Source organism: Blennius ocellaris, assembly GCF_963422515.1.
Source record: "Blennius ocellaris genome assembly, chromosome: 7".
Lineage (NCBI taxonomy): Eukaryota > Metazoa > Chordata > Actinopteri > Blenniiformes > Blenniidae > Blennius > Blennius ocellaris.
The window spans coordinates 9,465,895-9,493,211 of record NC_137656.1 but is presented as its reverse complement, the minus strand read 5'-3'; the positions used below and the strand labels follow the sequence as shown (position 1 = coordinate 9,493,211).

The window sequence follows — 27,317 nt, the reverse complement described above, 5'->3', positions numbered from 1 at the left end:
TTACATTTAGTTGAAAAAAAGTAGGCTCATTTTTATTTCATGTTCAGAAGAATGCATGCACCTCATCTTATGCACGCTATGGCATCAGAGTTGCAATAACTAATTGTGTCATCAGAAGAAAAGAAAAGAAAAGAAAAGAAAAGAAAACAGGACACTTTCTCAGGTTCCTTCTCTCCAGGTGGCCTCGTCTGTGAACACTGTCCTCTGCCTAGTGACGTGGCTTAGTACCTGCATACACGTGTCAAGTTGCGTAAAACTATCTACAAAATCTCTTCTTCTTCATTTGAACACGCAACATTCATGGTAGGTTACACTGTTCCACTTCCGGTTTTACGCTTAAACTCATCGCTTTAAAAAATCTTAGAATTAATTCTGTTTGTCAAAATGAGTGTCGAGATATCATCAATGATAGTTATACCCTCCATTTATTTCCTTAATCCATTCCTTAATCACGAATTCTACCAAGTATTAAAGGATATTTAAGGACATTCTAGGTACTTTTGGAGAATTTTTTTATGCATAAATAAACACTGGCTTAAACTAATGTATTTTCTTTGTCATTCAAGTGTATCGTATTTTGTTTGTGTTTGCATATTAAATGTTGTAAGCTGTGTCCAAAACAAACCATGTATTTATTCAGTCCATCCATCCATCCATCCATGTGACAATCAGAAGGTTGCAGATTCGATTCCCATCTCTGCCTCTCCACATGTCCAGGTGTACTTGAGCAAGACACTGAGCCTCAAAATTGCTCCCAATGTGGAGAATGTGTGTGTGAATGGGTGAACGTGAATAATGATGTAAAGTGCTTTTGGAGTTTTAAAGCGCGAGATGTAAAATCAATTTACCATTTACCGTCCAACATCGGTTTATTAATTCTTTTTTTTTATTCTAATATGTTCAAACCTGTTTTTTGATTTCAGTGTACATATTATTATTATTTTTGGGGATTTTTTTTTTGTGTCTCATCCCGGAAGTTCGCTGTTGTTGACAGCAGCTTCACGCACCCCTCCTCCGCCTCCTCTTCCTCTTCCTCCTCCTCCTCCTCTGTGGGATGCATCCTGATTTCCTTCATATGAACGACTTCTCCCTTCGGCACAGATGAGGATGAGGCGGCCCGGCTCGTGCTGAAGGATGAGGAGCTGAAGGCGCAGCCTGTCTGAGGTCAGTGTTTCACAGTAACTGACTGTCACGAGGCGGAAATGAGCCAGATGTTGCTGGTTAGCTTAGCTCAGCCTGTTAGCAGGCTGCCTCTCTCTCTCTCTCTCTCTCTCTCTCTCTCTCTCTCTCTCTCTCTCTCTCTCTCTCTCTCTCTCTCTCTCTCTCTCTCTCTCTCTCTCTCTCTCTCTCTCTCTCTCTCTCTCTCTCTCTCTCTACCTCTACCTCTACCTCTACCTCTACCTCTACCTCTACCTCTCTTTCTCTTTCTCTACCCCCCCTCTCTCTCTCAGCATCTCTCAGCATGTTGGCCTGTCTCTGGGCTTGTCACACACAAATACACACCTCTCTTGTCTCCAGCAGCCCTAAATAAGTAAAAGTAGCAGAGAGGCCTGGTTTTAACCCTTTAACATCCTCTCAAAGACAAGAGCAATAGGAGAGTTATTCTTTAACCGTAGATCCTCAGACCCAGAACAAAAACAAAAGTGAATTTGTTTAGGTTGTTTGTTTTCCACTTACATCTTTATGTGAAAACACATTTTCCATATGCAAATCTAAAACCAACAAACCAATGCATTTTGGGATCTGCCTTCATGTTATACTAGCATGTTTTTTTTGTTTTTTGTTTACATTTCCTATTGTTTATAATCCAGTCTTGTCCTTTTCAGTCCATCTCCTCTGTTGTCATCCCAGTATGTTTGTTCACTCTTCCATTAAGAAGAGCTCTTCCACGATTTTTAGCCGCTGACCCTTTGTTGGTGGTTTCAAACCCGCCCTGCAAAACCATTTTTTCTGCTGGTTACATTTCCATATTTTGTGACGCCTCATTTCTACTTTCAGTATCTTTTATTGAACTCGCGCCAGCTGACTGACAGTAAAGACTCTTGCAGACATTTACAGGATTCTCGAGATGTATATATGCAGTAGCTGTCGGTTATTTAAATATACAAATTCAATGTTGTTAAGTCAGTAAGAAAGACAAACATTGTGTGGTTAAATAATGGTACATTTTCTCCAATGGGATCTGGACTATCTAAGGTTCTAAGAGGTTATTTTTTGCGTTGGTTCTTTCCCATCGCCAATAATCATATTTATTGTAAAGAGACCCAGTGCTTCTGAATTACTCACATCAAGACGGACACGTGTACTGAGCACTTATCAGCTACCAGCCTGCTTTATCAGTCCGAGTTAACTCCATAAAGAGAAAGTCATAAATGTTTAATAAACTACGATTTACACATTAACTCTTTAATAACTGAGCAACAGATTTCTTCATCATTTAGAGTGATTTTTATTTTGCACTCTGCTCTGTGCTGAATCGTCTTCAGATCCCGTTAACAGAGAGGGCGGAGCGGCCATGTGTGCAGTCGACTGACGTCCACTCCCGAGAAGCAAAATGAAGAAGAGGCTGCTGCGAGGTTTCCTCTCGGAGGTCTCCGTCCGGCTGGCTCTGCTGGTGGTGTTCCTGTAAGTTGCACCATGTCTCCCTTTGCTCACGCCTTAAAACGCAAATCGAAAACCTTTTTTGCATTTGGTGACTTGACCGCCTGGGCTCTTCGCAGCGTGACGGAGCAGCTTCCTCCTTTCTACCGCGAGATCCAGCCGGAGGAGATGTGGCTCTATAAGTTCCATCGTGTGGAGAGAGACCACGTGTCCACCTCTCTGATGTTTGTACGTATTTGTCAGGGAGTCTGAGCATGTCTCACAAGTTTGAGGTGCCTTGGTTCTCTTCGTGTCTTCGGACGACGTTAACTGTAACGGTCGGTGTGAAGAGGGGAGAACCAAAAACGCCCGCTGAGTTTCTTCAGAAGTGTGAAATATCCTGGTCAGAAATAACTTCTGTTGTTGTTCTCGCCACCTTGAGGAGATATCGTTCTATAATTAAGAAGACGGATGCACCTTTTAAGGGGGTGTCTGCCAAGACTCGCGCGTCCTCGCCTCTGTTCTGTCGCCCCGTGGGTCATACGTCCGGGAGTTTTAGGTCTTGCTTGTGCCACACGAGTGGGACTGATGTGTTGCTGTTCTCTCCACGTCCTCCAGAGTGTGGCGGTTTTCACCCCGCTGATTGTAATCATGGCTTTCACCTTCCTGAACAAGTCGGAGCGTGGGGACCTGAAAGAAGCCTCACTAGGTAAGAAAACACACACACACACACACACACACACACACACACACACACACACACACACACACACACACACACACACACACACACACACACGCGCCGATGTGTCTTTTCATTTTTAAATCAATAACTGTTCCCGTGCCGCTCTTGTCTCTCAGCTTCCACTCTGACTCTGGTGCTCAACGGGGTTTTCACCAACGTCATCAAGCTTGTTGTCGGCAGGTAAATGGCGTGCGCCTCGTAGCGCGGCCGGCCGTCAATGTCGGGGGCGAAAGTCTGAAACTCACGTCTCCACCGCCTCTTCTCAGGCCCCGACCGGACTTCTTCTACCGCTGCTTCCCGGACGGTCAGATGAACCTGGAGATGCGCTGCAGCGGCGACCCGGACGCCGTCATCGAGGGCCGAAAGAGCTTTCCCAGCGGACACTCGTCCTGTAAGAGCCTCTTACGGTCAATTACTCCCTTGTGAAGGCGACATTTTCCATCAGCGGGCAACGACAAAGACCAGATTATTGGACAAAGTGAAGCGAGGAGGACATTGCGTCTTAAAATAGATTCATATCAAGTGTGTTTCTGCTTTCAGACTGTGGTTTTGCCACATTGGCAAGAGAGATTCTCGTGTTCCTCTGAGCCCGGGCTCTGCTCTACAATTCCTCTCATAACCGCTCTGACCCCGACTCCCCTTTGTTTTGCAGTTGCCTTTGCAGGTCTGGGCTTCACGGCGCTGTACCTGGCAGGAAAGCTGCGGTGCTTCAGCGCAGCAGGCCAAGGCAGAGCGTGGCGGCTGTGCGCCTTCCTTGCGCCTTTACTCACGGCGACCGTCATCGCGCTCTCCAGAACCTGCGACTATAAACACCACTGGCAAGGTCAGCGCGGAAACGCCGTAAAGTGCACGACGTACAGAGTCGCTGGTGTGACCGATCAAGGAAACTTGTTTCAAGTGAACTGCACAGACAGCATGAGATCAAATGGTTCCAGGACAGTGACGCGTTATTAGAACTTCAAGATTAGTGAACCCGCGCTAACACTCAGGGGTTAAAATGGCCACAATCATACCCAATTCTTCAGTCGCTCCACTTTCTCCATCTCTCAGCACGAATGGGCTGTAAGGTCATTTCTTCTCACGCGTCAGCGTTTCCATGGAAATGTCTCGACTTACCTGAAGAAGCTGCTGCTGTAGAATACCCCTCCTTATAACCTAAGAGATAAACAGACCCAAGAGACCTTTATTAAAAAAATTGAGATCGTCCTTATTTTGTTAAATAAGAATATAAAGGTATTCTTAGTATTAGTTTAGTTGTATCTCACATATTAAGCCTCAATTTGATTTTTTTTTTTGTGTGTGTGTGTGTGTGTGTGTGTGTTTTTACGGTTCCTCTCCCCCATGCAGATGTGTTGGTGGGTTCTCTGCTGGGTCTCTCCTTCGCCTGGCTCTGCTACCGACAGCACTATCCTCCACTTCAGGACCCAGACTCCCACAAACCCCTGCGTCACAGAGAGAGCGTTCCCGCTGCACAGGAGCGCAAGCTGGCCAACTCCAACTACATCCTGCCGCTGTAGAGCGGCTCGACTGGCGCGCCGCCGCCCGCCCCTGGTGTCCTTCACGCCGTCTGAAGGCCGCAAAGCGACCGATTCAGGCCACACGCTCGCCAGCACGTCAATATTTATTTGTTTATCATCGGCCCATGTAACTCTATTGCGGGGATTTGCGATTTAGTAGTACGGAGACTGCTTTCTAAACTGAACTCTCGATGGATTCACAAACTCCTGATATCTGCATCACCGGTCCAACAAAGTAGGACGTCTGTACCGCACGAACTGACGCGCATCCCCACACCTCAAAAGATGTCACTTCATACTGGATGTATGACTTTTTCGACGTTCCTCCCTGACACACGCTCTTGTGTCGTGCCTGTCCACCACACGCCAACGGTCCACTGTCCGCCGGCTCAGCTTTTAGCCAAGCAGTTTCTTCATGTGCAGTCAATGTTTTGTGGTCGTTCCGTAAACTCGCATCACTTTTTCCAAAACACGGTCGACCCCCTAAAGGCAAAGCACTTTCTGATTTCTGTGCACGGGCCTCCATTCTCGACCTACCGTCAAAAAAACAAACGACATGATCATTGAGATCAAGCGCCGGTAATGTGGAAGTGATTTTGGCTACTTCCTTAGGGCCTTGAGCTGTCTGGATGGACACCTGGAGCTTTATGTCCTCCGCATTTATGGACTGAAATAGCACAAGCACATCTTTCAGATTTCACAACTCACCGTGTCAAGTCTTCAATATTCAGGTGGTACTTTTGTTTGCGCGTGGAGTCTTTTCGTCACGGCGTGTGGGATTTTGTGAGATCGAAATTTCTGAGTGGGCGTCTGAAAGGCGTGGAATCTTATCGAGAAAATGTTCGGAGAAATTGCAGAGATATTCCGATTGAACGAAGGACAGCAACCTCGTAGTGTTTTAAAATATCAAATGTAATGGATAAATACGGAGACGCCGTGTCTTTGAAGTGACAAACTGCCGTCGTGCTGTCATAAAGTGATTCACTCCAGTTGTAGCAACGGCCATTAGATGAGGCCTAAATCAAAAAGGTGGAATTATTCGAACTCTTTCTGACTGTTAACATTGACACTTGACAGCCAACGACGTGTTAATGCCTCAATATTTTGTCCTGCTGAAAATATTCTTCAATGTCAATTTGGCCTCAGTGGATTAATTTCAGTTGTGGATTACTATAAAAGGAGAACCTATTCGGTGCAGGAAAACATTTTAGCCCAAAGCAGACTTTTTTTCATTTACTTGTTCATATTTGTTCTCCGGCTGCCTCTTTAAACATTTTGCGTCTTCCCAAAGTATATTTAGAATGTCTTCGCAACAAAAAAGTTGTTACCACGCCCGATCCTCCTCGTGTAACAATGTAGCAGAGCCACTCTTCGCTTCTCGCTGTGCACAATGATCACTCTCATCTCCGCTGGAACTGGACGACGCGTCCGATCGCATCGTCTCAAATGTTAATACGACTGTAAACAAACCCTAAGATACACGTCACCTGTCATCACAAGGTCTCAGGCTTCCCGTAGGTCTGTTTTTATTTGGTGGCTGCACACGGACTGAAGCGCTGACTCGTGCTCTGCCCCGTCTTCAGTCTGAACGCTCACCGGAGGTGGAGAGGTGCGGCGGCACCGGTTGGTTTTCGGGTTGATGGTGAAAGTTGAGCTTTCGGATGAACTGTAAACCTCTCCTGGTGATGGTGCTAGGCCCCCGGCGCTCCTGCTGGCTGGCTTTTCTATCCTGTTAATAGTTGCTCTGGTATGTAAAATTTGGTGGATTTGTTTTTTTTTAATCGTCTTAATTTAATCTTGCGAACGGTCCCACTTGAGTTGCGTCAGTGTGTTGAGCTTTGCTTCTTTGCGATCACTCCCACCGTCCGTTTCGTCTTGGAATCATGTCGGCACATTTGGTTTCGCAGTGGAAACGGCTTGAAATGTACAAGTTACATTTACTGTTTTTCCAGGTGGAACTGTGAGAAACGACCAAACGTCTCTGAAGTCCTGCGGGGACAAAAGCACTTCAGCTCGTGGCTGTGAGTCGAGCTCAAAGTTTTCACACCAAACGCCACATGATGGAGAATTTTAAAAAAAAGAAGATGGTTTTGTGCCTTTTGTTTAAAACATAATGTGGTTGGTGAATGAAGTATATACTGCATGTTACAGTGTATGCTCTGTCATGTTTGCAAAGTCACAGGTTTTTTTTGTTTTTTTTTAGCAGTGTATAAAATTCACTCATGAAGTTACTACATATTACTTAAATGTGGCATGTTGCCTTTTTTTTTTTTCTTTTAGCTCAGAAAGAAAATGTACTTTGTTTCATTGTAATTGTTGATTGACTCAATGGGACATGTTTCCATGTACATATTAAAACTTGAAGTGTGAGATAGAGTGAAGACAAAAAAAAAAGTACCTTGACACCTTTATTAAAAACAATAACTGAGCTTATCTACAGAGTGTACAGGAAGTAAATGTGTACTTCAATTTGGGGACATGTACGAGTCTACTTGAATTTTGAATATGTGAATTAATAGATATCACGATAATGAGAATCATTTGTAGGCACATGGGGGGAGCTTTCAGGGAGAAATATAAACTATTTCCACTCTTGCATTTTTGATGAAATGTTTGCATGTTTTCCTCGTTTTTTCCCATTGGATGTAATTATTCCTTGTACATCGGTACTGAATCATGGATTTTGTTTCTCTTTCAGCTCTACTGTCATTATTGCATATTGTACTGAAACTTGCTTGTTTGATTTATTTATGTCACATTCATAACTCGCCTTGGCTTGTGGTTTCATGTTGTAGCAGCTCCTGCTGGGGCAGCTTCCTGATTGCTATTGCAACGCTTTCAATGACTATTTTTGTGACTCTTAAGTGATGTTTTCAAATGATCCTACAATACACATGCCGTTTGGCATATCTTCTTTTCACTCAACAGCCCAGTTTAAAGATGTGTGTTGATATTTGGTGGTTTATCATTAAAACACAGAAAACGAGGTTGAATCCAACATTCACATCACTTTCTGAAGCCAATTGAAAACACTGATCTGTAACAATATGGCTTAAAATTAATATGTACATATATACCAATCATCCACAACAATATGACCACTTACAGGTGAACATTTTGTCCTCAAAGATTGCGTCTTAGAACATGGGTGTGTGTGTCAGGATCTGAATTATAGCGGCGAAATGACTGGGTCAGAGCATCTTCGAAACTGCAGCTCTTGAAGTTGTTTCCTGTCTGCGGTGGTCAGTACCGATCACAAGTGATCCAAGGAAGGATAAAAATTAAACAAATGATGAGGGGTCGAGTCTCATTTAATTTATTCAATAGAGGAATACACATTGTATGACAGGCGGTCTCGGTGTCATGGCTGACTGGTGAAAATTGATCTGTTTAAAATCTGCGATGATTGTAAGTGATGTTCTTGACCGGATTTTTCAAGTACATTGAGTGCATTCATTTACGAAAAAGTACATTTCATGTAAGTTGATCATTTTCACAAAGTTTGGTAAGCAGAAATTTGATCCTCTTGTAGACAAAATACTTGAACAATAAAACAAGGTAATAACCTTTCAAGTCTTGAGATGCATGCATCCTCCTCCTCAGCAGATGTCCATGTTGACGTTTAACACATTTGACTGAAAGTTTTTTACTCAAAATATTTAACTGCCTTGCATTAATAACACATTTACATTCAAACTTAACAGGCCATACACACATTTTCATGTGCACATTTTGTTGTCAGTATGATTTTGGTCTTTTTGAATTTGTTCATCTTAAAACTGTTTGCATCAGGGAACACATTTGTAATATTAAAAAAAAAATGACCAATGTGAACTATGTACAATAAAATATGATAATATAGACTTTGTTTCTGCGTGGAAGATGCGGGTGCTATGATAAGGTCGTGTCTTTTGTCAAATTAAAAGTGAGTTGAAGATGATGACACGATCATAAAGTATGCGTAACAACTCAGTTATAGCGAGACGGCAGAATGGTTATAGACGAATGATTTGCTCAAAAATGTGACTAAAAAACCGATAAAGCAATTTGATTTAATAGACTGAGGATCATGTGAAATCGTTTATTTGCATCAAAATGGCACACCGCTTTCAGTGGCTGCTTTGTTTTGTCAATAGAGTGGGCGCGGCCCAAACTGCGTGACGTCACACCGCTCCTCTTCTGTGATTGGGTTGAAGTGACGCGTGGATTTGGCGCCACATTTCCAAACAGGAACAAGCTCGGCGGCGAGTCTGACATGAAAACAGAGGAACCTGCTTTTCACTCCTCTCTCGCGTCGTTTTTCCCCTCTTTATCGTAAGCGTTTTTCGAAACGACCCGGAAATGTTCGTCACAGACATACGAAAGGAATTTTATGAAGTTGTCGGAAACCAGGTGAGTTTTTGGGGCGCTGAGAGAAGGAGCGGGTTGAGGCGAGCGACGTTGACCGAGCCGACCGGTGAAACGTGAAGCCTGCGGTCTGAGGTGTTCTCGCTTTGTTTTTCAGAGAGTTGCACTCCTGGTGGCGTCGGATATCGATGCCCTGTGTGCCTGTAAGATTCTGCAGGTAAGATCCCAGGCTCGCAGTTTCCACACACACACACACACACAACACACACACTCCACTCCACTCCAGGTCCTCCAATTCTTAACCCACAGTCCCATAGACTTCACTTGTATTAGGTGATTTGATTTCTCTAAATTATCAGGAGGTGTGAGTGTGTATATACGTGTGTGCCCTCCTAATCCTGTGGCGACCTGGATTTATCCCGGTTTTTTTTGTGTGTTTTTTTTGTACAACGTGGAAAACTGGATCCAGCTCCTGGCACCCATAAGCTGGATTTAGAGTTGTGTAATTTGAGAGATGGATTCCCATCAGAAAATAGACTGATAATTTAATTAGAAATGCCAATCGAGGCTGCTCAGCAACAATACTGTATTATCACATTTTTCTAACATCACTTGCTGTATTTGAATTAACCTTTCTCTTATCATGGTCACTTTGCCTTCTGTAATCAAAGGGAATGAAGGGTCAGTTTCGTTTGAAGAAGAATGATTGTATTGAACAATATTTATTTAATTTGTGTTGTTTTCTTCACCAGGCACTGTTTCACTGCGACCAGATCCAGTACACACTGGTGCCGGTCACCGGCTGGCAGGACCTGGGCACGGCCTTTTTCGAGCATAAGGAGCAGGTACATTTTAAAACCAACTCAACAATGAGGAGGAGGAGGAGGTGATGGTGAAATGCTTAAAGTTTTGGTTTGTGTCTGGTTGTAGTTTCAGTACTTCGTCCTCATCAACTGCGGGGCAAATGTTGACCTCCTGGAGATGCTTCAGCCAGACGATGACTCCGTCTTCTTCATCTGTGACACCCACCGGCCTGTGGATGTGGTCAACGTCTACAACGAAGCTCAGGTGACCTGACGTGATCCTTTCAGTTCAAACTGTAGAGTGTTGCTAGGAGAAAACACTCTTAGTGATGACACAGAATAATGTTTAAGGACTCTGTTGACACCTGTTATTTACCCCCCCCCCCCACAGATTAAACTGCTCATCAAGCAGGACGATGACCTCGGCGTGCCTACCTATGACGACATTTTTCGGGACGAAGACGAGGAGGAAGGAGCCGACTCTGGAAATGAGAGTGATGAAGGCTCGGAGCCCTCGGGTAAACGGAGGAGGTTTGATGAGGTATTTAATTGTTGGGGGGGGGGGGCACACGAGCCAGCCGAGTGGACTGGAGGGAAACGCTTCTGTTTGTGTGTTTGTGTTGTGCCAGGGGGCCGTGGAGAGGAGGATCGAAAGGCAGCGAGCCAGGAGGGAGTGGGAGGCGCACAGGTAAAGTGTGAAAGTTTGTTGTTGTTTTTTTCACTATAAAGTAAAAACGGCTAAACGTGTGCTGATATTTCTGTTTTTGTTTTCACAGGAGGGAAATCCTGTTTGACTACGAGCAGTATGAGTACCATGGGACGTCTGTGAGTTTTAAGACATTTTCCTGAAACCTCAAAATAGCATAAGGGTTCACATTTTCGCGGCGTGCGGCTTCACGTTCACTTCAGCTCCATTAAAGTGTTTTCACATTGTTTCCTCCGCCAGGCCTCGATGATGTTTTTTGAGCTTGCATGGGTTTTGACCAAAGACACAAAGGACATGCTCTGGTGAGATATAGGAGCGCCTTTTTTTTCTATTTGCGTGACATAAGCACAACTAAAGTCCACAGCATCTGAGTGCAGGCTGTAAGAGGGAGCGTGTGGTTTTTGTTGCAGGTGGGCCATCATCGGGCTGACGGACCAGTGGGTTCACGATCGAATCACACAGTAAGAAAAGTCTCGCATGTTTTTCTTCGCCTTCGTTCGAGAGCATTCCAATTAACCTCGTCTGCTCCGTGAACCTTTTTCCAGTATGAAGTATGTAACGGACGTTGCAACGATGCAGCGGCACGTTTCCCGCCACAATCACCGAAACGAGGACGAGGAGAACAGTCTCTCCATCGACTGCATGAGAATCTCCTTCGAATACGAGTATCCTTAATCCATGTGCATTGTTCGCAACAGTGGATCTTTACATCTCAGGTTTGTCTCATCATGGACAAAAGTCTCTTCTTCTTTTTTTTCTTTTTTTCTTTAACCTTCTGCCCCAGCCTGCGTCTGACGCTCTACCAGCACTGGTCTCTGTATGAGAGCATCTGCAATTCCTGCTACACGTCCTGCAACTTCAAGCTTTGGACCTTAAATGGACAAAAAAAACTCCAGGAGTTCTTGGCTGACATGGGGTATGTTTCTGTCCACCTCGGCCCATTTGTGTTTTCGCAGTCTGGAGTTGAGCCGCAATGTTACTTAATTTATTAAGTAGAGGATTTTTTTTTTTCTTAGTTATTTGTGCAAATAGAAACATCTGCCTTGGATGTGACCCCGTGGTCACTGTGGCACCAGCTGGTAGGACGTTTGGTCCTGCAATCAAAGGTCCATCCTCGTCCTGCCATGTCCATTTGTGGAAATGTCCTTCGACAATGAAGGCATAAAATGCTCCCAATGGTTTATGAGTCTGTGAGTCACGTGACTTCAGGCTGCTGTAATAATGAAAAGCATTAAAAAAAAGATCTATATAACGTCACAATTACAATTGGCGCTCACCATAATTATTAAATAAAGAGTATAAATATCGTTTTTCAGATCAGATCAGTGATTTTTGTAGTGTTGCGTATTTCTCCGTACAACTGTGGTTGTGTTAGATTTCAGGCTTTAAGGTTTCCATTATCACTGGGTGAATTTTTCATCCTCTGTACTATGAATTATGTTCTTGTAGTTCTTATGTGCTACTGGATAATCTGGACTGAAGGTGAGCACTTCTACCAGTAGCAAAATTATTGCTGCTCATTTATTGAAAATGACTAATTATTATACCCGTGACTTATTGACTGTCGAAAATTGTCTCGCAGCACAAAATGATTACGTGAACGAGCCACAATTTGACCATGTCTGCTTTGTACTGAGTCACTTCGTTTTGGGAACACAGTTCTTATTAGTTTTTCTGTGATTTCACTGTTTGTGACGTTTCCCCCTGTCAACCACCTGCTGCCATTCTTTTTTTGGGGGAGTTTTTGATATTCACTACAGTTTGTGCTCCTCCTGTTTTAAAAAAAGAAAAGAAAAAGAAAAAGTATTCAAAGCAGGAATCCTCAAATACACCTCGCATTACTCTACCACAGCAAAGTAGGTAAAACTAGTGTGTAATCCAACACATCCTACCTCCAGTAACTCACTGCAAGATGTCTAAGGAAAAAAATATTACATGTATTTTTTTTTTTCTGACTTGTGTTTTGTGACATCAACAGTCTTCCCCTCAAACAAGTGCGACAGAAGTTCAATTCCATGGACATGTCGATCAAGGAGAACCTGAGGGACGTCATAGAGGAGTCCTCCAATAAATACGGGTATGAAGGCGCACTTTCAAAGTGGCGTGCTGAGAACTCTCAGTGCGTGACGGCCTGTCTTCTCGCCACCAGCATGAACGACGTCCGTGTCCAGACGTTCGGAGTTCACTTCGGCTTCAAAAACCGTTTCCTGGCCAGTGACATGGTTCACGCCACCGTCGCCCTGCTGGAGAGCACCGACAAGGACGAGAGTGACGGCGACAACTTCATCAAGGCTCTGGATTCTCTCTCCAGGTGTGTTTTCCTTTCGGTCGGATGGAATCTCGTTTGCGCTTTGCTTGTGAAATATGAAGGGTTTGGACTGACCTTGTTCTTTAAAGAGACGTGAAAAGGTCTGCCTGGTTTCTTTTCCCACGCAGGAGTAACCTCCCTCGCCTGCATTCGGGGATCGACCTTGCGAAGAAGAAGCTGATGGCCATCCAGCAGACTGTCGCCAGCTGCATCTGCACCAACCTCATCTTGTCCCAGGGGCCCTTCCTCTACTGCTACCTCATGGAGGTAATGAGTGTGTGGAGTCCTGATCCGTGTGTGTGTGTGTGTTTCTAGTTTTTGGCAGCTGAGATGACTCCTCTGCTCCTCTTTCAAGGGAACACCAGATGTGAAGCTCTTCTCGAAGCCCATGGCTCTGACTCTGCTCTCCAAGTACCTCCTCAAGGCTTTTGTTCACTCTGTGAGTGCCCGCCGGCGACTCGAACTGATTCAGGATCAGACCGAAATCCCACTGTTCACGGTTCGCTTTGCCTCTCGTTGTCTTCGCTGTTTAGACGAGAAATAAACGCTGCAAACTGCTTCCGCTCATCATGGCGGCTCCCAAGGACGTGGAGAAGGGAACCGTCATTGTTGTGGGAATCCCACCGGAGTCCGACACGTCCGACAAGAAGAAGTAAGATCTCACTTTTTCAACAGGAAAACTGTGGCAAACAAAGTAAATGAAGCTGATCCAAGAAACCTTTGTCAACTCTGTAAATAAATCATAAAGACTTTGTCTTTTATTGTGATCCTGTTGGATAAGAATCGTCAATACTTCACGACTGAACATTATTTATACATTTATTATCAAAGTCAAAAGTCTTCCCGTGTGCTTTCAGCTTCTTTGGTCGGGCTTTTGAGAAAGCGGCAGAGACGACCAGCTCCAGAACCCTGCATGACCACTTCGACACGTCCAGTGAGTGAATTTCTCTTCCTCTGCTCTGACACTAGGTGGCAACCTTGACTTGGTTTTTTTTTGTCCATCCATCTTCTATCCATGTCACTGGTCAGGGGGCACCGAACAAACACACAAGACAGCTGCACATTCAATTCAAATCTACAGGCATTTTAAAAGCACCAAGTGCCACAAATGCATAATTTGAAAGTGGAGTCGTCTGAGAAAAGCGATGTACAGGGAGATTATTCAAACTATCAAACGTTTTTGCTGTGAAGTATGAGCACTGCACCACTTGTGTGGCCTCCAATTCTTTTTGTTCAACCAAACTTCTTCAGCTGCACCAAAATCCTGATTTAAACGTTACTTGTATCATTTTACTGGTATTCAACACATCACTCGTTTTATTGGGTTAAGAAAACTTTTGTGTGTTTCTTCTCATTCCACTCGTAGACTCATAGCGTCACTAAACATGTGTCCGGAGGATGAACGAATTCTCATTTCCCTCCTCACCTGTCTTTATCTCTGCAGTAATTGAGCTGAAGACGGAGGACAGAAGTAAGTTCCTGGATGCTCTCATCACTCTCCTGTCGTGAGAAACTTCAGCATCCGCTTCCACGTCGAGCTCACGCGGCTTCACATTTCTGCTGCTGTTCGTATCCTCACGTGACGAAGCAGAAAGGAATTACGTGTGTCCAACGTGTTTTATTCTTATGACCCTGTTTCTTTTGAGTTTTATCGGGGGTTTTTTTTTTGTGTGTGTGTGTATGTATGCTGTACAGTGTCTTTATAATTGTTTAAAGTTTCGATTTTACGTTTTTTATTCTTCTTTATGGTTGTGAGCAGTTGCATTGAATTTTAACATTGATTAATAAATCTTTTAAAATTGCTTAAATGCTTTGACTGAAGTCCCGCCCTTTTCGTTCTCCTGATGGTGAAGTGATCAGACTGAAACAGGAGATGGACATAGTCACATTTAAAATTGTAGTCAAGTGCAGGCATCTGATTTGCCTGAAGATTATCAACACTCTTAAAAGGACACAATTGCACCTCCAGTTGTCATTTCTAGTATACAAGGGGTCGTTTGTGGGTGTGCAGGGAGTAAACGGAATACACTGTCCAAGAAACATGCTATATCTGAGAGGGCCTTGAATAATTAAAAAAAATTTTTTTTTAGTGTGGCCCTCCCAGGAAAATGAATAAAAACAAGACGGGTCTAAAGTTGGTTCCCTCAACAGTGGTTCTCTTATTGTAACACGGGTTCTCTTTGGAGTATTGTCACTAAAAACACCTTCATAATCACACCAACACTTTGTCGGGAGATTGACAATATGGAGATTTAATCACCTCAATCACCAACTTTATTCATTCGTGTACCAACAAAAAAACATGCATTTATGAAACGAGGTAAATTTTTAAAGATTTGTCTGAAGGAAGCTTCTAATGGTAGACCTTCATTCTAACTGGTGACAGCTTTTCATCTTAACATGCAGCTTTATGGTTTCACAGGGACAACATTTTTCTTTATCCATCTTCTAACAACATCTATGCTCGGCCTGCTCATGTGGGGCAAAGGTGAGGCTCTGCAACCTTGGCCCACATTGAAGAATATAGGCCGGGAAAGGAGAGGGGCTGAGCTGCTCTCTGTGGGGTGATTGAGATCACAATCGCTCTCGGATCAGGATGAGACGTGACCTTCAGGAAGGAGGGTGTTTAGATAGCGTCACAGGAAAATGTGAGCTGAACGTGCAGTGGGACTGGAACGTGCAGCGATCTGCATCAGGCCACAGCCGGGGGGTCAGCTGATAGCTGGAGACGTACACTTCATTCCAACACAGAAAACTTTAATGCCTCAGAATCAATCTCTGTAGTAAGAATCAGAATATTTCTATGAAGGTTGGAGCAGTACAGGGGTATTAATGAAAAATTATTAATTTTGCCTGAGTGTGCCATTTCCACTTAAAGAGTTTTATTAATCAAGAGGCTTGGAAACTTACATCCATGAACACGTTTTTGTCTTTGTTTTTGTTTTTTCATGTCAGTGTTGCTCTACAGATCCGATCTGCTACAATTCAGGTTGAGCAGATCAACATCACAGAGATAAAAGATGTTGTATCAAGTAGCCTCTGGTTTTGCTTTTACAGCTATTGTTCACTTCGCATTTATTCTGCTTTTTGATAAGCCATTCTTTAGTCATTTGACTCATTTATAGCTAATTTAATAGAGATTTACTCCATTCAGCACTTCATGTATGTTATATAAACCTCACCAGCTTGTTTAGGAGTTTAAAAAGTTGCCCATAAAGCAGAATTCTGGTTTATATCATACAGAGCCGGCTCCTACATCCCTGTCAACCAAAAGCTGCAAATATGTTAAACTAAATGTTTTATGCATCTCAAAGTATCATCCTCCTACCTCATCTTTTATTACAAGAGAGCCACGTGTACTTGAAGCAACAGTACTGGTATGTCTCAACATGAAGTGTGGAAAAAACTCAAATGGAAACTATGTCTACTTTAATTGGTTAAACGTACAATAAGAAATACAATTGTCCAGGATTTTCCTTCTTTTCACTCTGATTTTTTTATTCCTCAAATAAATGAAGCTTCTGTTTTGTCGGTTCATTTGTAGTCTTCAGAGTAAATCGTCAAAAGTTATAAAGTTTGGAGTGACTGAAAACTGAAAAGAGGTTCCACCTGTTGATCGCATCACTTGATCTAAGTTGATATAGTTGCTTTTAGTTGAATTGCTGATATTTCGATCATAGGAGCATGTTGACTGAAAAGTAGAGCATTTGAATAGTGGCGCTCTATCGGAGAAACATCAGAAGGGTGCATGAACTTTTCCGGTCACAAAAGAATGAACAAACATCTGTAAAACACAAAAGTGTAACTCTGGCTTAACAACCAAAAGCTGCATCACGTAACCTGATATTATTCTAATAAACATCCAGAATTTTCATCGTCTTTCAGCTGCTGCCTTCAAGGCTCACTACAACAAATCGTCATCTCCATCAACTGATGCTGATATTTCTACCTAACAGGTGCAAACTGTTTCTTACACTGGCCCAAGTGAGGCCACAGTATCAAAACAGACATGTCTTATTGTTTTTTTATTCCGATTTCTTCATTTCCGAAACAACTGTCAATCGGGAAACGTTTGCAGCAACTGTTGAATTAATCTTGTTACTGTATTCACATTTACCTGATGCTGACCTGCATGGTCAGCGAGCTGGGACAGCTTGTGGCCCTCCCATTGTTTTGGTCATACCTCCACCTGTTCCACCCATCATTTGGCCTTCTCTCCTCAGCCATCAATCACTCCGCTCTCCATCCCCCTCTCTTGCACCTCTGGTGAAGTGGGGCCACTGCCCTTTATGCCGCTCTGCTTCTGAGGAATGTGGCATCCAGCAGACCTGACACACACACACACACACACACACACACACACACACACACACACACACACACACACACACACACACACACACACACACACACACACACACACACACACACACACACACACACACACACACACACACACACACACACACACCAACCTCCCTTAAGGCTGGCTCATGCAGTCACTGTGTAGATGTAGACAGCAGCTTTATCTGAGGGCCTCACACTCAAACAGTCATGTTGCCTCAACAGGGGCGAGCTGAGCTGCTTAATGCGGCTCAGATGTTAGGACTTGAGTGATACGACATGTTTTTTGTGGGTTTTTTTGACGATACAGAAATATCTAATTTGACAGACTTACAATATTAATCTCGGTGGTTTTAAAGAGAATTCACCACTGTCACACTTTGACTTTATCCATGACATCTCACAGCTACTTCTGAAGGAAATATCCGATGAGACGTTCCGTATGAGTGCTGAGATTCAGTGTAACAGCTGAATGTGACTCGAGCATAACGTATTTCTGCACGACAGCCAAATCACTAAATTAACACTCGCACTGCTATGATATTGGTTCATTGAGGCATCTATCACCATAATAACCAGTATTTCTTTCTGATATCAGAATATCCCATTTAATCAAATCAAATGATTACATTCTCACATCTCACAGTTTTGTTCTCAAACATCCAACTGAGCTGCAGACAAATTAATCATAATTAGTATGTAAATCTTGGTCCATTTATTAATCATTGTGGTTTTAATAAAGAGATTGCTGAGCTTGAAAGGATAAAGCAAACTGATAACAATTAATGGTTATATGTGAATACAAGATTTTTCTTAAGCTCTTTGAAAGAAATAGCTGTGATTTAGTTTAGGATGTGTATTGCTGAATTTTTGTTTTTTAAACTGCATACAGTGAAGGTTAAACGTCTTTCTATCTTCCCCCTCTAACAATTCCAGATTCCAGATAGGATTAACTTTACTGGACAGCCAGAAGCACAGCGTAGTACCGCTGACTGTTCGTGCCCGCTGCCCCCGACTCCCCCGACTCCCCATCACGCTGGCTGAAACGCACTCACACTAAATCATACAAGCAGACTCAAAAGCTTCTCCGAGACATTAGAAACGGCCTGTATTTTCTGCATTGCTTCTCCCACCGTCGCCGCAGCCCGTCATCCTGATGCCCCTTAATGATCTCCGACCCGGTCACCTTTGACCCCAGGCGCCCTCTCACAGCTGGGGGTGTTATTCCCCGAATCAGCCTCTCTTCCTCCATTGTTTTAAAGCGCTTTGGAGCAAAAGAGATTAGTATGGAAAAACAATTGCATAGATTCGAATCCCCTGAATTGGTTTGAATTAGAACCTTTATATTACATTCATGTCCAAGCTTTTCCTTCAAAGCTAATGAAGTAAAAAATAAAAATAAAAAAATCTAAACTTGCATGAAAACCATTTGTCTTCTGTGCAAAGGCAAACACATACAAGCATGTCTTTTAAAGCACTTTGAGTTGCATTTTATTCCTCAAAAGACTGATGAGTAGGCTGTAATCCAAATGTATTTTTACTGCATGGCGATCATGTAGACGGTCTATAAATCTGTGACACATAACATGTCAGGCAAAACCTATAATAAGCTCATAAAAAAATCTTGTTAAAAGCACAACTTGCAATATTTTTGTTTGACAAGCAAAAAAAAAAGAAAAACAACAGTCGATGTGATTTGAAAGTCCGTTTTCTGAGTTACCACTGTAATAGCCACCTTACGCTTTATAACTTGTGCTGACATATTTTGTCTTGGACTATAATTTTACACCACACGGTGGTGTGTTGTGTCACTGAAAGACAAAGAAACAGTTTAATACTTCATGCAATTATGAAATTTCTTGGCTGTAATGTGGTCTGTATGATAAGCAGATACAGACCATTGCATACTTGACCCAGTCTGAACTCTGCAACGACCAACCAGGAAGAAGAGTGAGTCAAGTCTCCTCATACAAATGGCAGAGTGGTGCTCAGCTGACTCAACACTGCCGACATGATGCAGGTTTTACATTCTACATTAGGCCCCTTTAAACATACTACATACTAGCAAAGGAATATATTCATAAAATTCCAAATAAATCCTCGCGACTGATATAGTGGCGCTTATTTTAAATTTTTATTCAAAACCATTTATTAACAAATAACAAGAGCATTCCCTTAAACTCTCAGTGATGCACCTTATAGTAAGATAAGATAACCTTCTTTTTCAAGAAAATATGTTCTCTCCAACTTGTTTTTATGCTTCTGTGGAGAAAAAAACCCTTGCAGGGGTGACATTCCCATTATATTTGAGTTTGCACACCGAGATGCAAGGAGTGTCGGGGGGGAGGAGGTGAGGGTTGAAGTAGGACAGGCTCAAAAGCAGCAGTGTCAGTCTGCAGTGGGGTGTGATGAGGGTGTCTCTTCTGTCGTTCTCTGTGGTAGGTGACGCAGTCATGCAGGACTCCCTTTAATGGATAACAAGCAGAACAACTTTTATTCTTGAAAATACACTGTGCTCGCCTGCACAAAGAGAAAAGAGAGCCCAGGAAGAGTAAAAGAAAAATGCTTCAACATTTCATTGTTCCGGACTGATTTGCTTTTCCCTTTTGCACAAATCAAGTGATGTTTTTTTTTTGTTTTTTTTTCAGTTAACAGTCCTGATAATAATTAGTATATATCAGCAAGAAGTTGTTAATGTGAAAAAAAAATATCCTCAGCACACATCTGTTGTTTTTTATGTTTACCCAGATAATGTGTTTCTTTATTCAAACACAGATTGTCAAGTCCTACTATAATACTGTGTGTGAGTCCAAAACCTTACAGGACAACACCAAGAGCAGCTTCTTCTATCATGGTTACTGGCGGTCAGAGTGGTACACTGAATAGATTTATTGTTAGATGAGGTTGTTTTCTTTATCTAAGCTGATTAAAAACTGACATCACAAAGATTTTGGTAACCATGCCAAATCAGAAATGTCTCCTGATCCCACTCAGACATTCCTCATTGTACCAGGATTCTTTTTCATCTCAGCAGAGGCCTGTCACTCAACACTCTGTCTGTCTGTCTGTCTGTCTGTCTGTCTGTCTGTCTGTCTGTCTGTCTCTTTCTTGGGTGAGACACATATTTGTAAGGAATAAGAACAATGTAAGGATCAAGGAAATGCAGTAGATTACAGTAATGAGAAAGTTACAAATGATAGCCTGTTGTGCATGTGTATGTGTGTGTGTGTGTGTGTGTGTGTGTGTGTGTGTGTGTGTGTGTGTGTGTGTGTGTGTGCGCGTGTGCGTGTGTGTGTGTGTGTATTACAAGGCGTTTTCCTCCTTGGGGAACAAAAAGCAAATGCCTATAGGGATAATCATTGCATTTTTAGTTGAAGGCAGGTTTTAACATCAGAATTAGGTGAAGACGATTAGAAAGGTTCGACTTGCACAAATAGTAGTCTGCAGGAAATGTATGCAGCTAATTGTGTGTGTTCCTGAGTATGTCAGTGACTGTGCATTAAAAAAAAAAAGTTTATGTGATATAGAAGATGGATGGATGTTTTATTGCTCGCCTGTACTTTAAGGTTAATAGAGGTTGAAGGTGCCATGTAATATTTAACATTTGATATATGTTTACGTTTGAAAGTTGTGGTTTAAGGGCTCAGGTCAGGGTTAGTTCAGGTTGTAAATAAATGGCTACAAATTACACTTTGTAAATGGCTGGGTTCCATAAAGCTGCACAAATTTGTGTACACACACACACGTGTCCAAATACTTAAAATCTCCCTTGGAAATATGATCTCACTCTGCATGAATGGAGATGAAAACGCCTTGTTTTTGACTTCTCCCCTCTCATAATTCTGAGATAAAATCTCTCCCTGTAGGCTTGATTTATCACCATGCTGAGATAATACTTGACTTTTACTGTGATGTGTCTTTTATTTGGCTAAAATTTCATATGAATGCCAGAATACTGTGGTTTGGAGAACTTGCACTTGCATATTTGGCAGGATTTAAAAGAAGTTAAGATCAAGTCGACTTTCTGATAACTTGCTGGGAAAGATGCGCTCTTCGGAAGGAAACATAAAATAAACCAAGATATATAAAATATTACGCGATCTGTAGTCTGGACTGGTGTACAAAAGAAGACCCTGGTGGATACACATGTATTTAAAAGTGCATTTTTTTTTTTTTTGCAAGTCACACTATAAAAATAGTAGTCACGCTAAACTGTAATTATCCACAAATGAATTTCCTTTACCACTTTGTTTCACTTGGGCTCATAGTGGGCAGGTGAGAGAGACAATCACAGCTCCTGGCAATTTTAGAGTCACCACTTAAACCAAAATGCAAAAAATTATCCCAAAAGAGCCACTGTTGTGGAAAAAGCACCATAATGACAGAAGACACATCATGTTATCAGGTTGTTTATTTAAAAAGAGGTTGTGAATGTATGTAATCTTAACCCAAAAGGGAACAGAGAGACACACACTTCTTTGTATATCAGCAGAAGAGCCAGCTCTTTGGATATCAGTGGCTGTGCACATAAATGGGTGATAGCATGAGAAAACAAGATAACGCCGCGTGAAATGAAACAAGAAACGGGAAGGAATTGACAAGAAATGGAATCAAGACCAAGGGTTGCTTGGCGGTGGCGTGGTTAGCACTCTCACCTCCAGGAATTCAAGGTTCACTTGCAAGGCCATCTTAATAATGTCAGCAATGTTGGGCCGAGCATCTTGAGGCCGATGCTCCAACAAACACTGCAGAATTAATGAAGTTGTTAAGCTTTGGAGCTCCACCACAAATGGGTCAAATGGTTTGTTGTCAAAATACTCTGATTCTGGTGATCTTGCCAAAAAAATCCACCATCAATCCAGCAGTTTTTGCAAAAGGATCACTTCTTATTACATAAATATGGAGGATATGAAGACACCTACTTTTCCTGGTACCTGTGTCAGTGTGCATGCTGTTGCTCCAGGAGCAGTTTACCTCATCCACTACACTCCATACACTGAACCCCCCCCCCCTCCCACACCCTTCATGTTCCTTCCTGTTTCCTGTTCCGCTGTCCACGGCCCAGGAAGCCTGGTCATTCTGCAGTGCTTCGACAAAAACCTGTGAGTCACCAAGCTGCAAACTTTGTGAACATGCTCAAGGGAAAAAAAAAAAAAATCTCTTTTTTTAAATCTACTTCTCTAACCACACTCAAGTCTCGCACAGATGGCTCACAGGGCCTTTAACTCAGTATACAAAGACACATTTGTTCTCAAAATGTATTCACCTGCTGACTCTTGGCCCTACTATCTGTGAGTAAGCTCTGCCTAGTGGAAATTTGTTGACTGTTTGCACCTGCTGGTTCTGATGCGAGTGTGACTCATTCTATAAAAAACATTGGCTTTCCGTCATTTGTGTAAAGCTTCTTTCATTGGATTTGGTCACATTGAACGGTATATTCCATCTGATATTAGGATGTTAAATGGTCCTGACAAAAAAATAAATAAAAACTGGCTTTAGAACCAGTGGTTTACTGAAGTGAGGAGCTCGGGGTCGAGCCAGGTTTCTGCTCTGATGACGTCGAGGCTGGTCAGCAGAGGGGAAACGACTTTCGACGTGCTTGACCGACGCCAGCTTCAGAGTTCAAAGTTCATGTCATGAGAAGCAGCTCATCGGCTCAGTCCAAACCTCTGGCACGACGCACGTCCTGACTGGTGACTGCACAAATCCGAAATCGGCCTGAAATGTGTCTGACTCCTGAGGTGACCTGAACCGTGTTGGCCCCTGGGCCTGTCGGGCTACAGGCGGTCAAGTTTAGAGGTCACTGCAGTGGTTCTCTCTCCGTGAAGTGTCGTTTGTTTCCGCAAGACATATTTACGATACCAGCAACACCTCTGACGTTTATTTCTCACTTACTTTTCACTGATGTTAACGTTTATAGCTTCGTGCAGCATTTGTTCGTAACGCGAAACACAATGGAGCCAATGTGTTTTTGCTGTCACAGCTGTTTAGCAGTGACCATTACGGGCTTCCACTTAATCCCTCCTTCATCATTCGGACTGCCCAGCCTTCAGTGTGTGTGTGTGTGTGTGTGTGTGTGTGTGTGTGTGTGTGTGTGTCCTTACTCGCTGGAATGTCTATAGGCCAGGCCTTTTATTAGGCTCATCCATACCACCACATTATAGGCCCCCGTAGCCAGGCAACTGCAGGTTCTGGCTGCTTACCATGGCGAGCGCCTCACTGAGTGACGTCGCTGGTCCTATTTGCCTCTCCGCTTGCTGGAATGAGGGCCTTTTTTTTTTTTTCCTTTTTTTTTTCCTTTCACCTCACTCTACTCCCTCTGCACTCACATATACATACACTTACTTACACACCCTACGCTTTGTCACACCCCCTGTGTGGCGGTGACTCAAGGAGTGGAACTAACGATCCTGTAAAGACAACTTGCCGCTCGGACTGCTCCTTCCATGCGGGTGCCTTTGTGTCGGTAAACACAGATCACAAAGTCGGTTCACGTACTGTTGATTCTTACTGTGGATGGGTCTGAGCTGATAAACACATGAAACCATCGAAAAAGTTTAAAAAACCTTATGTGTAACTGCATCGAATTCCAAAAGACTGAATAAATAGGGTATTTGAGCATAACTGTAAGGGAAACTTGTATGTAAACACAAGTATTGATTCCATTATTTAGGATATGGTAAATGGGTTTAATATGTAATAATTTTTCTTTGATTAGTGGTTTTAATCATCTCAAATCAATTTCCTAATATCCTAAATAATATTATTTCAAAAGGATTCTGTAGGATTCTAAAATATTGTGTTGCACCAACAATTTTTTTTCATTTTGGACATGTCCATGCATCCTCCATTTACGCCAAAGTCAGCGATATTGTGACTGAAATAAATTAACTTTTTCAAATGGAAGCCATTTCAGCATATTTCTGGAGCAGGTTTTGGGCCATATGTTCGCATTATGTTGTCCAATTAACACAAATTATTTTGGACTTGTTCAACTTTTGATACAGGAGATCTTGGAAATCCATTAGTCGTTTCCATGACAACAAAACAAACCTCATCAAGTGAGGGAGCGCCTGCAGTACAGCAAAATATCTGGAAATTACTGTAACAATGTGAGTTTGTGTGTTCGAAAGATTCCGCATTCGTCTTGAATGTGAAAAATATTGTAATCAGAATTTGTTTGATTTTTAAAAATTTTTTTTTAAAGTTCTACTGCGGACTGATCACACACTCTCTTGACTGTACGCAGACTCTGTATGGCCATATTTTCAACTTTTAAGAAGGCATATGACCTGCTAAGATCCTTAAGTCACCAGCAAAACAAGTATGGATAAGCTTATGTAATCCAGTCACAGCTTTAGATCACGGTGTGCTTTACTGAGTGACTGAAATTGCTTTTGTTACTTTGCTTTTCTGAAGCTGCCTCAAGTTAAACGGCACTTTGTTAGACTTACCTACATGTTAAATTATTACCTTGCCATCCCCAGTGTCGACTAAATGTAGTGTCCGTGAAGAAAACTAATTGCTTCAACATTATGGTGTGTGTAATCATTTGTCATGGAGCCCATCTGTCCTTTAGCACGACCCTGGTGGAGGGAGATAGGGCTGTGATGGCTGATGAATGGGTGAAGTGACTTGCAGGTTGACGATTCCTGCAGCTTCTCCGTGGCTTTATTTTGAACGCCTTTCACTGACTGCGGATGAAGAGGGGAGGGGAGGGTGGTCCGAGGGGTGTCGGTGGGGGAGTGAGTATTGTGAGTTGAACAGCAGAGCCCCACTCGAGCTGAATGGGCATTGTCATCTGGATTTCTATGGCTAACCAAAATACTTTCTCCCGCCGTGGGGGTTGGTTTATGGATTCATGGTGGGAACGGCATGTATTACGCACGGACGGCCGTGGACGGCACTAAGTGGCGCAGCTTTAAAAACTACACTTTTACCAAAACGATTTCAGACAATATATTCCGTTTAATCTTAATTAAAAAACAAAAAACAAAAAAAACAAAAACAAGAAACAGTATTGCATCTTCATATAAATGGAAAATGAATCATTACATCAAAGTGTCAACAGACCAGTGTTTATTCCTCGAAGTTGTGGAAAAAAGACAAGAGGCGACGGGCAAAAACTGCGTAAGTGCAGCAGAGAAATCTGGCTGTATATTTTCACACCGTGACCTACAAATCCCAGGCTCCCCGGAACACACAGGTCCAAAATAAGATTGCCAACTTCTTAGTCACACTGATCAACTTCTGAACAAACACAAAAGCCCGTCCCAGATTGTTTCAGGCTTTGCCATATTTGACCGTTTCTTCTTCGTTTATTGTAAGTGGACACTTGTTGCCAAGATATCGGCGCATAGTTCCCGAGAAGGAAATTAGGCTTTTGAACGTGAGAGAGTGCAAACATTCTCAGTTACTGTACAAGTTTGTGCTGACAATGCACATCGAGTCGAGGCAAAACAACAGGGTATATTTTTGTTGGCAAGAGTTCATCAAGAAAGAAAACAAACCAAAAAAAAAACCTTTGTAGTTACAGCGTCAAACAATTAAAATACTATTAATTTCAAAGATTTACAATAGCAGGTACCTAACAAAGATACTCCTTTTTGTCATGAGCTACCTCTTGTAGTTGATAGTCTTATTTTTAATCTCCTGCAGACACAAAAAGGATGTATGAATTTGTGGTCCGAGCATGTTGTGGGCCAGCGTAAAAAAACAAAACAAAAAGCAAAAACAGCAGATGTGCTTTCATTGATTTTCAAAAATCAGATATTTAAAAAACAAAACAAAACAAAAAAAAAACAGGTTGCAGGTGCAAGAATAATGTCCGTAGAAAACAGTTCTTTTTTCTCTCTCTCTTTTTTTTTTTCAAAAGCTGCGGGGCACTTTTACGCACCGCCTGCCACGAGACACAGAGCTACACATAATTCCTCTTGTCGTAGTCCCCGTTCTGCGAGGCTCTCTTGGTCGGTGCGTATTTTACCGAGTATCCCGAGTTCCCGCCGGAGGGACAGGAGCAGCACAGTAGCGCTCCTCCGATCAGCAGCATCGCTGCGGCCGCCCAGCCGATGTAGAGCGCTGCGCCGATCTCCCTCTTCTTGGATGCGGGCACCTGTGGATTGTAGAAGTCCGATATGATATTGTTGGCCATCCAGCAGAGGGGCACCAACACAGAGAGGCCACTGATGATGTAGATCATCCCGCCGGCGTTCACCACTCGGGCTTTCACATATTCGACGCGGATGCAGTTGGTGCACTGAGCCCCCGCGATCACGACCATGAGCCCCAGCACGCCCATCACACAGGAGATGATGGTGAGCGCCCTGGCCGCCTGGAGGTCGTGGCTGAGAGCGAGGACCGAGTCGTGCACCTTGCATTGCATCTGGCCCGTACTCTGCACCACACACGACATCCACAAGCCGTCCCAGATCGTCTGAGCCACCACGATGTTGGCCTCGATGAAAGCCGTCACCTTCCACATGGGCAGCCCGCACGCAACCATGACCAGGAGCGAGCCAATTACGCACAGCGACAGTCCCAAGATCTCCAATCCGGCGGACACCATTTTCTCACTTTGCGTTAAATCAAGCCTGTCTGAAGTTTCTCCAAATCTCCCAGGACCTCTGAGGCGCAAGGTGAATTTCAGAACGATATTTCTCTTTCACCTTCGTGTGCGTTAAATGCGCATCACTCGCCACATTAACTGAGAGATGGAAGACAGCAGCTCTGACTCCCTTTGTTAGTGAGGGGATGTGAAAACAACTGGAATCACTGTAGCACCGGATTACGAATATCTGCGGGGTGGGGGTGTGTGGAATCGAGGTGAAACTTTCCTCCAATCCGCTGTCGCCGCATCCTCATGAGACCAATGAAAACGCAGGGAAGTTTTGCGACTGAATAAAGCGGTCCAGAGCGCATTGTGTGTTTGAACAGTTATTTACGATGAATAGATGGGGCGGGAGAGGGG

General features: G+C 43.1%; 3 protein-coding genes across 3 annotated transcripts; 2 read left to right on the top strand and 1 right to left on the bottom strand.

Annotated features, from left to right (window-relative positions):
* The first annotated feature begins 1,053 nt into the window (after positions 1 to 1,053).
* plpp5 (phospholipid phosphatase 5) lies at positions 1,054 to 8,466 on the top strand. Its single transcript, XM_080500076.1, has 8 exons — positions 1,054 to 1,164; positions 2,487 to 2,625; positions 2,721 to 2,829; positions 3,199 to 3,289; positions 3,442 to 3,505; positions 3,592 to 3,716; positions 3,978 to 4,148; positions 4,673 to 8,466. Exons 2-8 carry the CDS (start codon positions 2,555 to 2,557, stop codon positions 4,840 to 4,842), a joined length of 801 nt encoding a protein of 266 aa, XP_080356202.1. The 5' UTR covers positions 1,054 to 1,164; positions 2,487 to 2,554; the 3' UTR covers positions 4,843 to 8,466.
* A 717-nt stretch (positions 8,467 to 9,183) lies between these two features.
* cdc45 (CDC45 cell division cycle 45 homolog) lies at positions 9,184 to 14,515 on the top strand (the record flags this gene model as incomplete). Its single annotated transcript, XM_080499976.1, has 17 exons — positions 9,184 to 9,234; positions 9,347 to 9,406; positions 9,942 to 10,034; positions 10,120 to 10,257; positions 10,384 to 10,533; positions 10,622 to 10,680; positions 10,769 to 10,817; positions 10,939 to 11,000; positions 11,109 to 11,159; positions 11,244 to 11,363; positions 11,483 to 11,614; positions 12,677 to 13,009; positions 13,135 to 13,273; positions 13,362 to 13,445; positions 13,540 to 13,658; positions 13,864 to 13,940; positions 14,451 to 14,515. The coding sequence occupies 17 exons, from the start codon at positions 9,184 to 9,186 to the stop codon at positions 14,513 to 14,515; spliced, it is 1,782 nt and encodes a 593-aa protein (XP_080356102.1).
* A 10,816-nt stretch (positions 14,516 to 25,331) lies between these two features.
* cldn5a (claudin 5a) lies at positions 25,332 to 27,079 on the bottom strand. The gene has a single exon (XM_080500147.1). The coding sequence runs from the start codon at positions 26,913 to 26,915 to the stop codon at positions 26,268 to 26,270; it is 648 nt and encodes a 215-aa protein (XP_080356273.1). The 5' UTR covers positions 26,916 to 27,079; the 3' UTR covers positions 25,332 to 26,267.
* Between the last annotated feature and the right edge of the window lie 238 nt (positions 27,080 to 27,317).